The 12,094-nt window shown below is 40.8% G+C and overlaps 1 protein-coding gene across 2 annotated transcripts in view; it reads right to left on the bottom strand.

Moving 5' to 3' along the window:
- Positions 1 to 12,094, bottom strand: part of PLCXD3 (phosphatidylinositol specific phospholipase C X domain containing 3) — an 80,978-nt gene that overhangs the window by 26,062 nt on the left and 42,822 nt on the right. For both annotated transcript variants that reach the window (XM_054283463.1, XM_054283464.1), the window contains exon 2: positions 6,382 to 7,090. In XM_054283463.1, coding sequence (XP_054139438.1) covers positions 6,382 to 7,090 — 709 coding nt within the window. The remainder of the gene's footprint in view (positions 1 to 6,381; positions 7,091 to 12,094) is intronic.

Here is a 12,094-nt window from a genome sequence, read left to right as displayed (position 1 = left end):
ACGGCTCACTCAGCCCACAAGGGCTACTTGCTTGTAAGCACAGGGAAATGTGTAAGTAAATTAATTGCAGGCTTGGTGTATCTGCTGAAAATGGATTTAAGGGGTTTCTGTCTCTAAGGCTCCTTTAACACCCTTCCTGCCTTAAATCTTTCCCACCAGCCAAGTGGAAATACCCGCTGGAGAAGCTGGGCATGTGCAGGTGACTTCTCCAGGGACAGTGTGGATGCATTCTCTCCAGATTGCATTTGAAAGCCCTCTAAGGTTTTAGAGGCTGCTGAGAATTGCTCAAACCAATCAAAAATGATACAGCGTGTTCAACATGGTTTTACAAGCTGACAGGATTTTGACATTTCTATTCACATCCTACCCCTCTAGGATCATGGAGCAGCAACAGAAGGTTAAAAATGGAAGGGGTTTTTTGGAAGTTTGATCCAAATATATAATGAGCATGTTAGTTCGTGGAGACTGTCCAGTTCTCTGCTTAAACTGTGACAAGGATGTGCATATAGATCTACTTATAAAACCCTATAAGTAGACTAGCATGGTTTGCAGCATGCAGAGCTAACACAACACAGAGACATGGACGTTGCCCTATCTACTGAGTTTGTTTTTGCTTGTGTTTATGTGAAACATCTTTGCTTTACACAAAATTATTACCAACTTGAACACCACCTTGTGAATATAGCTGGAAAAGCTTGTTTGTGTAAATCTCTGTGCTCATTTTGTCCCTTATAACTGAAGAGCAGAAGGATCAACCCATCAAGGAACCATTTCCTTCACAATGAGGTGGAAGCAGCTACACAGACCCAAGCCCAACATTAGCAAATGCATTTTCCCTGGGGTCAGCACTTGTTAGCATCTATTAGCTTTTGAGTTTCCTTAGTGATCTGAGTAATGCAGAAAGATCAAAGAAAACCCAAGTGACTTAATGAGACATTTGCAATTTCACTACATCAGCCATAAAGAGTGAAGTGTGAAATCTTTGAGACAAGTAGATGTTAGAGACAGCTTACAGCAGTGAGGCTGAGAGAATTAACATTTCCTTTTTCGTGATGAAAAGTACTTGCTGCAGTCTGTATGTGCAGGGCCACACTGTGCCCAGAGTGCAACGACAGGAAAACATAAATATGTTTACAAGTAGTCACACAGCACACACAGTAACTGTAAGCAGGTGTTTTGATGCCCAACATTATAAAACTCATAAGCACACCAAGCAGAGCAAAAAACTGTGAGACACCAGTACCTGCCTCAAGAAAACATCAGAACAACTACCCCAAACAAACAACCAGAAGCCAAGCCACTGATCACAGATGTCACCGTGGTGGTCACCACGCCAATCTTCTTCCTCCGCCAAATCCCACAGGCTACTACTGGGTATGTTGACAAATACTTTGGCAAAGCCATTAAAAACCTGTGCTCCTGTATTTTGTGACAATTTAATACTGTTCCAAGTTCATGACCAGAGCCATCAGACACAACTGCACAGCCCTTCCTGTGGGAATGCTGTACTGAAATTCTCATGCAGACAGATGGTCCGTGATGAAATGCCACTACACACACGCAGCCCATTGCGGGTTTCATTGTGCTGGCCTGTAGACATGGTGGATAGATTCTTCCAAAGAAAGCTCCCTGTGCTGTTCTGTGTGCAAAACACAGTGACTGCCTGTTGTGTAGAAAGACTGGAAAACTAATTAAGCACAGTTTGAGGAAGAACAGGAATACTAAGGATTTGTCAGGATTGCCCAGAGTTCTTTTGAATAGCTTGCTAATATACCAGAATGTCATTGTGTGCCTTCTGTGGTCAGGAAATAATAACCAAAAAAAAAAAGGAAAAAAGGAAAAGCCAGCTGTGTCCCAAGGCAAACATGTGTGGTCAGGCGTGCTTGTACCACACACATTAGCGAGAGACTGAGGCTCCCCTCACCTCCCAGCAGTTAAAGAGCTGACACATCAGCTTCGAGTTCTAAAATTGGAACCAGCTCACTGGAGCCTGCTCCTCTCCTGCAAATCTATAGTGGAGACAGACATCAAGGTTACAGTCAAGAAGGATGCAGAAAATTAGAAAAACATAGTTGCCATTTCTGTTGTTTTTCTTTTTCATATAAAATAGTTTAAGAATGACATCAGTCAATATGGAATGCGGATTAAAATATGATCAATTCCCACTCTTCCTGTCACACAGAAACTCAAAAATTCAGCTGACGGAGGTGTGGCACCATCAGCAACTGACTCAAAAAATCCTACTTCTGGCAACTTCAGGAATCATTTTCCACACAATATCCACCTAATCATCTAATATCCATACCCTAGCTAAATCTGACTGTCCTTAGTTCATGACTGTACCCAGAGATGGATTTTCTCCTGACAGTTACTGTGGCCTACTTACCACCCCTTCTGTTAATATTGTGAATTGGATGCTTTGCCTCCATTTCAAAAGGTTTTATTCTCATGTGCAGGACATTTTTTTTTAAATTTGGTTTGGTTGCTAAGGAGGAAGCTTTAGCAGGGTAGGCAAGGATTTAGTCATATGTGAGCCACAGGGAACATTATCCTTAGAGATTAATTTGGAAATCAAGTGACAATTGGCAGGGTATGTGTTTACTTTCTATTTTTTGAAAGCTTTACAAGTACCATAGGATTTCTGCATCCTCTGAAGGAGATCTATTCTTCTGCGACATTAATAAACGACAGAGACAACAAAGAGAGTATCACACTTGTCTCAAGTGTCATAGATAAAATTAGCAATTTCACTGCAAATCAGAAAGCAAACTAGATTATTAGGAACAGCTCTACACTAATCAAAAGGGTGTCTCACAACCACCTTTCAGATATACTGAAGGCAGCTGCCTCACTATGAAGTTAATTCAATGAGCACAGCAAATGTAATTCATTTGGCATATATTGTTTGCTAATCAAAGAGCATTTCTTGGCATCTAAACTGCGTGTGTGACAGAATGTTAAGCCTGGAAACACATTGATAGTCCTCAAAGTTTTTAATCAAATCCAAGAAACATAATGTGCACACATGCAAGCAATTCTCCTCATTCAAGTAGTGAAGGTGAAATCTGTATTACCAAGTGTTGTTACACTGAACTGTGGTCCTAGGAAGACCTTACAAAAAATAGCTTTGCCCTCATGTATTTGTGCAGGACAGAAAGCTTCAAAACTTTTAATTTCTCCTTCTTTCTAATTACCATCCCACAGAATACTTACTACTTGTTATGACAGCAAACTTTGTGAGCAAACATTATCAGTGGAAAATTCCTGGTATATCTTCACTGAATTGAGTCTTAGGAGCATGAAAATGTTTTGGGCTTTGGATTTTTTTTAATTGAGGTTATTTTGGGCCTCACAGCTTGCATACCTGAGCTCTAGGGAACAAGCTATAGAATAACATCTCTACGCCTTCTGAAATATATTGCCTTGGAAGGCTTCTCTACTACAGCGTGAGCGTGGACCTCCACCATCACAGGCAATCACGATGAAAAGCCATTAAGCCAACCATTTGGCTGAGAGGAATTTTTCACTGTGTTCTTTCCCAAAGAAAGCTGCAAAACAGCAGAATGGAGTCCGGATGGGATTGCTGTATGGAGTCTGCTCACAGATTCCCTAGTCCAATGGATGCTGTGACTGGGGGAAACCACGCTCTCCCTCTAAGGCAGCCACTGCTCTTCAAATCATAAACAATTTCATTATTAAAAAAAACTTCAGAGATCAAAACCTGACATGTTTCATTGCATCTGAGGCGATCTACACTTTGCCCTGTTTTCAAAACGAAGTCAATATGTAAAAGGCCACTGTGCAGGTGGAGAAACAAAACAAAATAAATTACTATATGTTTTATTCAAAATGCAAAAGGAACATTTCTTAAATGTAATACTTAATTTAGGAAAAAAACCCAAACCAAACAACAAACCCTCACATCAGAATTATTTGAAAAATTCAACCTTATTCATTTGAATTCAGAACTTTTAAAATTCAATGAGAGGGAAGAACCCCATCCAAGTATGGTTACAAAACTGCTTCCAAAAGCAAGATAACTACATTCTTAATGTAAGGCTCTACACCACCATTTCTTAAAAAGGAGAAAAGAGTGTAACGTATAAGTCTATGCAGTAACTGGCAACAAAAGCACGCATGTTACCCACCTGGACACAAAGATGGGATTTGGTCTGGGTATTTATTTTGAAAAGAACAAAATTACATTTTTACTGAGTGATGGTTCAAGGTGACAAACATAGCACAGCTGGAAAGTATGTCTTGTTACCTTTGGTGTGGATATTTTTAAGCTACTGAAACATTAAGGAAGGGTAGACTGAAGATAACTGTGCAAATTCTACTGTGTAAATAGTACTTCATCTTTTAATTGCTTGCCTATTTATTTTTAACAGAATCTTCATAAAATGAGGAGCACTTCTGAATATATTTGATGTTTACTTTTAGAGCAGTTAACTCAAAATACAGGCTCAGTTTCTATCAATATTATCATAAATTTCAAACCTACATATTATCATATCAAACCAATATTATCATAAATTTCTTCCTACAGTCTATTTTTGTTTTAAAATAAAAATTAAAAATGAGATGCCATACATGGAAGACTAAATATCGGCCTTGGAGATTATTTTGAAGATCCATTTCTCTCATAAGTGCTAAAAGAATTATACAAAAAAGGAAACAACTTTTCATGTAGAAATGTGACTACACACTTGGGGATCATGTGAAAAATATCAGTTAAAATCTGGCAAAACAACATTTCCAGGTTTTTCAGCCCAATTACTTATTGGCTTTTGAAGGCAGTTATAATTTCAAGATTTGCTGTTGGGAAAGGCACACTGAGAGTTCAAAGGCTCTGGATATTCAAAACTCAGTCAAACGTTTTCAGCATCTATTTCAAGTCTTTGCTTTACAAACAGCTTCTAAAAAGCACATTAGAAGCCAAAGATGAAGAAAATGAGGTTTGATGGCTATTTTATTGATACAACAAGCTTTAAGAACAACCTGTTAGCTTCCTGATTGTCCTACTTCATGTTCTAAAGAACACTCAGGAAGATGTTTACCAGAGGAAAAAGTCCCCTAACAACAAGGTGTTTATCAGTAAAATCCATCAACAAAGCAGTGTTTTAGTGCAGAGAAGTGCTCTTCAGACTCAGGAGAGAGGGAGACTCCCCAGCCTGATGGAGCCCCTAAAACACAGATAAAGGATATACCAACAGCTGCAAGTGCAGTCACACAAGTGCTTCTAAATCCCGTTCCACTGCCTGTAAAACCTTCCAAGTCAGTGTTTTACCATGTCAGGTGAGGTTTTTACCTATTTTTTCCAGTCAAGAGCTGCTTTGGAAAGCTGCCATAAAAACAGCTCAACCTTTCCCAAATATGAGGCATGTTTTCTTTGCAGACACTGCATTTTTCATAGAAGGGGTTGTGCTCCCAACAGACCTTCCTGTCACAGGCACATCCCTGAGGAGAGCAAAACATTAGCAGGACACTGACCCTCATTGTAATTTTTTTACACTCTGCAACACTTCTTTATTTTCAAGGAGAAAAAGAAAATAGCTCTAGCATCTTGGCATTAAGTTTCAGTTTTCCTACCAAGTTGTCAAGAACATAGTCACATATATATGCCTTTAAGCTCAAAACTGGCTGTGATTTATCAAAGTCAGAATGGTATAAATAATGCATGTCTTACACAGGTGGCTTTTTTTTTTGTAATAGAACAACTAATGGCCTGTCAACAAGCTATTCCATATACAGAAGCTATATGATGGTCTGCCATCTCTTTCCTGTGTGGTAAATGAAGAAAGTCATTTAGAAATTAAGAAGTCAAATTAAGGAGTCAAATTCTCTCTAATGGTGTCCTGCTGTCTTTGATGCAATGTGTGATGGTGCAGAGACAGAGAAACCATGCATCTTGGTGTAATGGCAAATCCTGCAGCATCAGGCTTTGCTGATGAGCCAGGACAAGTTTTTTTTTTTAATCCAATATCTGAAGCCTGATGCACAAGCAAAAGATTACCTAGATCATAGATTTTTCTAGATCATACAGATAAGATTTTCCAGTACAGAAATCCTAGACATGATATTCAGTGATTATGGTAAGAAACCACATTTGGAAAACAAAGCAAATAAGCAAAACCTGCATTCAGAAAAAAAGAGAAGGTTAAGCCAATAAGGCTTATTGGCAGATTTTCTTTCAAGATGCAAAAGTTTGTCCTTCAATGTGTTTCTCTTTAAATATTTTAGCATTATGCCAAGTTCTGACTGGCCCACAGTAGCATGGAAGAAATGCATCTGCTAGAGTGCCTTTAAAAGGAATTGGAAGAACAGCACTACCAACACACATTCAGCACAGTCAGCACACCTTACCAGCCACAAACTCACCTCTCTGTGATCGTTTCTCTGAGACCACTTGCAACGCCTTTCACCACCGTACTAGCCTTTGGTGTCAGCACTACTTGAGATATGAAAAAGGAGCCTTTCTTTCTTCTTTCAGTGATTGATGCCTGCAGGAACTGAATCAGCTTTTCTGTATCTGTTGTGTTTGCCCATGGAGCTGGCATCATCTGGCCTGGCCACAGGAAGGCCACCTCGACGGCCACAGGACTGTGGTAGAACACTAGCACTTGGTGCTCCTTTTCCCACAGGTACTGGAGGCTGACTTCATGGGCAAATATAGCAGGACACATTTTGTTGCCGTATGTGTCCTTGAGCATCTGGACAAGCTTTTCATGATGGCATTTCTGCATCCCGTAGAAATGATTGAAGTCCAAGAAGACCACTTCCTTTGGGTGCTCAGTGAGAAACGCGTTGATCTCCTCCAGACCTTCCTTGACTTTGGCACTGAATAAACCGTGGGCGAAGTAGAGTTCATTGTCTGGGTCTCTGGGCTTGGTGGAAATTCTGAGATCAAAATACCGTATACCTGCCCCCAGCTGGCTGGTGAAGTTCATGGTCTGTGTAGCCAGCCACTTCCTCATCAGCTTTTTAGCCACAGTCCCAAAAACTGACACAAAATTCTGGACCGTCTCTGGCTGTTCAGGCCCAACTGGAGAGGCTTCATCAATGTAGAAGCTAAAAGAGTCATGAGACCCTAAAACGCAAGAGAGAAAAATTATAAAAAATATATTAAAAGCCTTTAGTGGGTTTTTCTCAATGAAAATAATTTTCTGACCTCTACCAACATCCACCAACCAACCCTCACACCCGTTCCCTCAACAACAGTACATTTGTCTGGCAGCATTTGCCCCAACAACACTTTGTAGGAGCTTGAAAGAAAGTCTGTTTCACTGCTTGTCAGGATGCTCAGTCACTCTCTTCCAGCTCTTACTTATGCCTTTAGGCTCAATGAACCCAGTGGCCTCTGAAGATCAAAGCAATTCTGGTAGCAAAGCAAAACAATAAATGCCTTGAGCCAAGGAGGAGAGTTTGGCCCTGCACACTGAATTGTGCACTGTTTAGTCTGTAGAACCAAAGGAAAAAACCAAAACAAACCAATATCCTTCCACACATACCTTTATAGCCAGATAAAATAGGAATTGGAAAAATGTCAAGGAACATAAATATTTTATGTTCTATCTTAAATCAAGTCTCATCTGGTCATACACAAGGTTACTAAATGCTTTTCCTTCTTAAATTTACTTCTAAAATTCTTTACTTTCTTTTGCTAAATAAGTACAAGACATAGAGCGAAGAACAGCATTGCATTCCACTGATAAAATTCAGAAACTCAGACAAAAGCCAAATTAACAATGCTCAGCATTCAGACATTGACATGAAAGCAGTTATATGGAGTTATAAGCTGACCCTAGGAGATGCTTATCATCTTTGTCAACCATTACCCTGCTGAGCACCTGGTGTTTGCACCTGGCAGTTTGCACAGAAACACTGTCCAGCTGCAGGCAGAGCCACACTCCTGCCATTCCAGCCATAGATGGTTCTGGTCAGACTCGCAGCAGCAAGCAGGTCTGCTGCTCAGCCTGAGACACACTGCTTGCAAAACTCCTTCAAAGTCAGCAGGACTTGTATTCTGGAAATGGACTGCAGTACTAGGTGCTCAGAGATCCAAATCCTACATCAAAATGAGTTCACAGCACTGGTCTTGTCTGTCACCAATGCTTTTGCAGGTGCTTTTCGAAATTGCTTTCCAAAGCACGCATGCTGTAGCAAGTAAGTATCACATTAATGAAATTCTGCCAGTCGGTAATTTCTGAGAGTGATGCTACTTTACCTGAACTGGAATAAACCCTATAAACTGAAACAGCAGCTATAACATTTTCTTCTTTAACAACAAATGGAGTCATGACAAATCATCCTAGACTCTGGCTTGGATTTGGCTTTGTTTAATCTGAGAAATGTCTTTAAATTTTGTACACACCTACTTCTCCTAGTTGTCTCTTTGAACTGCATTTTGCTTTAAATATCAAATAACTTTTCCATTTTGATGAAGCTTTCTACTGCTAGGTGTTGAAGTGATAATGTATTTCTTGCAGCACCTGATTAGATCACGCAGTATCTGGTTACACATTGATATCCTTAGGGACTAGATCTGCATACAGAATTCTAATGGTAAAACAAATTATTAGAGCAATGACCTGTGTATCAACAGTGTTACAGGGAAAATCAATGAGATGCATTAAATGTTCTGCTCAGTGTAACCTGCACTAATCTAGAAATCAAAGTAAATCCAGTCTTGTTTAAAACAAAGCACAGCCACTGATATTAGGAAGGGATGGATTTTGCAACCCCCCCCTTTGTCCATTGAAGCCCATTTTATTTTTGTATTATGCCAGATTAAGTACCTGTGTAAACCTGATCAACTGATTAGAGCAGTAGGCTCAAAATGGTATTAAGACTAATTAAACCATTTGTCTCTGATCTTCTGGTCTGCAGACATGGGCAACCTGAAGTTGCAGAAAACGCAGTAGCTAAAGTTGACCCCACCACTGCCAGTAGGCACGTATTGGTTTAAAATTCTTCTTAAAACTACTTTAGTCAAGAAAAGCAGCACAATTCCAATTCTCACAGCAGAAGCCAAGGTGAACAACCTGTCAACAGGCACCTTTTAGCTACTGGTGATGCAAAACACAGAGAAGAGTGTGTGTGTGTGTGTGTGTGTGTGTGTGTGTGTGTGTGTGAACATCACAGCTAGAAATACCTGAACACTGCAAGTTGGACAGGTCAGAAAAATATTTTTTCCTCATTAAAGTCTTTGTGCACATATTTGAGCCTAAAAACAGGTATTTCTATGTGGGTGATAATGAGAAAACCGCACAGTGCTCAGTGAATTTTCATGTTTTGTAACCCAAACAAGGAAGCCCTACAGTTTAATACAAAAAGGAAATAAGGCTTAACTTGGTTGACACAAAATGAAGCAGAGGTCAGCTGTTCAAAAGTATGTAAACATTCATCCTGAACAAAAAATACAGCAAATATTTTGTCTTTTCATATGTATAACTACTTGGAACAGGTCAATTAAATATTAATTTTCATCATACACTCATCTATATTTCCTTTTGCCTTAATCATGCCTTGTTGTCTCAGATAGCTTACTGGTGTAACTCACAGAAATTCAAAATCCTTACACTTAGCAGAGTAAATTAGGGTAAGATCTTTTCCACTGTCATGCCCAAAATCACTATATTCCTGGTAATGAGGGAATCCTGTAAAAACATGCTTTTGGCAACCATGTTTCCTTCCAAATCTTTCTTTTGTGCACAGGGACGCTCCCCTCCTACATTTTCACTGGAAAGTGTTTTTGCAGGTTCTCTCTACCACCAAAGTTCAGCCTCCATGAAGAGAGGACACAGGTTACACTTAGGAACACAAATGCTATGATGCCTGCAATCTTCGGAAGGTGGCAGCCCTTGCACATCATCTATCTCTGTTATGGCAGGTCTGTCCCACAGAGACTTCACAGTCTGAGACCTGGAGAAGCAAAGAGGGCAAATTACTCATCCCAAGTCATTCAGGGAGCAAAAGAAGATATTCCTCTTGTGTGCAGACATAGTTTCTCACCATGCACACTGTTTTCCCACTATTTCAACAACCCAGCATATCCAAGAACTCAAGGATAAAGGCTCATGGATCAGCATGATGGGGACAGCAAACGAGGGGTTAATGTGGAGTGCACATACTATAGACTGCCCAGTCAAGAAAAGAAAGTGGATGAAGCCTTTAAACAACTGGAAGAAGCTTCATAATTACATATTTTCATGGGGGAATTTTGAGACATTTGCTGGCAGAGCAGAAGAGCAGAGTGAAGGACCTTCAGAGAGCACCAGAAACTTACTTTTTCTGCAGATACTCCGTTTAGTAGTGAAGTTGCACTGCTGGATGTTGTATGAATTAAAGAAGTAATTGATAGGGACATAAAGGCTGATGACAGCCTTAGACTGAGTGACTACAAGGAGAAATAAGAATTTGAAATACTCAGGAAAGCAATGAAGGCAAAAAGCAGAACAAAGATCCTGGATTTCAGAGCAACTGTCTTGGCTTGTTCAGGAAATTGGTAAGTGGTAGCCTGGAAGAACTCAATTACCTTAAATGCCAAGGGACTCAGCAGAAAGGGCTGAACTTGGAAAGCAACTTCTCTAAAGCATATGAATAGAGTGTGAAGAAACAAGGACGTAATGAAGGAGGCAAGTTTGTCTGGAGGAGTAACTTCTGAGTGGCATCAAACTTAAGAAGCCACTACAGAAGGTTTTAGCAAGGACAGATTGCCAGGGAGGAACAGAGGACAAAGGCACAGAGGGAGTTAGGAAGGGCACAGCTGGGAAGGGAAACCTGCAAGGAATGGGAAAGGCAACATGCAGCTTCTGCTGATATATCAACAACAAAACAAAAAAAGCACAGAGAAAACGGGTCCACTACAGAACAGGGCTGGAGACCTGAAGGATTGAATGCCATCCAGAGGGATCTGGACGGATTTGAGAAGTAACCCATGAGAATATAATGAGGTTTAACAAGGCCAAGTGCTGGTGCTGCGCCTGGCTAGGGACAACCTCACTATCAGCCCAGGCTGGGCATGAGCAGCCCCAGAGCAGCCGTGCCCAGAAGGGCTTGGGGGTGCTGTGGGTGAGAGGCTGCACATGGCCCAGCCATGGCACTCCCAGCCCAGAGAGCCAAACGTGTCCTGGGCTACACCCAGAGCCCCGTGGGCAGCAGGGCAGGGAGGGGATTCTGCCCCTCTGCTCTGCTCTGCTGAGATCCACCTGGAGCACTGCATCCAGAGCTGGGGTCCTCTGAACAGGAAGGACAGGGACCGGCTGGGGTGAGTCCAGAGCAGCACCTTTGATCATAAAGATGATGAAAGGGCTTCTTCTCTGAGGACAGTTTGAGAAAGCTGGGGTTGTTAAGCTTGGGAAACAGGAAGCTGCTGAATAGCAGCTTTCCAGTACCTAAAGGGGTCTTATTCAGAAGAGAGAGAGCAAGTTTTCAAATGGACAGCCACAGGACTAGGAAGAACAGTTTTAAATTAAAGAGGAGAAATTTAGATTAGATGTCAGGAAGAGGGCCGTGTTACTCAGAGGGCAGTGAGGCACTGCATCAGGTTGCCCAAGGAAGTTGTGGATACTCTATCCCTGGAAGTATTCAAGGCCAAGTACTGGATAGCATTTGTAATCTGGTCTAGTGAAACATGTACCTGACCTCAGCAAAGGGGTTGGAAAAAACGACCTTTAAGATTCTTTCCAAGTCAAACCATTCCATTATTCCATAAGAAATTACCAAGAGACACCTAAAGTGTCTACACCAGCCATGACTCAAAGAACAGAAGTGGTCTGTTTCAACCACTGAGACACTAAATTTTCATAAACTGGATATTAAAGAATAAATTGTGCAGTATCACTTAGATTGCTAGAAATCCCCTGCTAGTATTTTTGCTAGGGAGAACTGTCTACTCTTTTCTTTCCTGGATTCCTGTAATAGGGCAATTGGGAATATTTAACCCACTACCACTCACTATGGACATATTTATGGTTTCCCTGGAGGGCTAACCCCCCCATTTAAAAAGTAATTGGGCTTGGTGCTGAAAGAAGTCCCTAAGGGAGAATACATTTTAGTTCAGAATTCTTTCTTCAGTCTCTTGGAGATTTAC

This window comes from Melozone crissalis, unplaced genomic scaffold (genome assembly GCF_028551555.1).
Source record: "Melozone crissalis strain CALT ecotype California unplaced genomic scaffold, PUWL_Pcris_2 ptg000036l_1, whole genome shotgun sequence".
In the NCBI taxonomy this organism is placed as follows: domain Eukaryota; kingdom Metazoa; phylum Chordata; class Aves; order Passeriformes; family Passerellidae; genus Melozone; species Melozone crissalis.
Note: the sequence above shows the minus strand (reverse complement) of the source record. Positions and strands in the feature narration are given on the sequence as shown.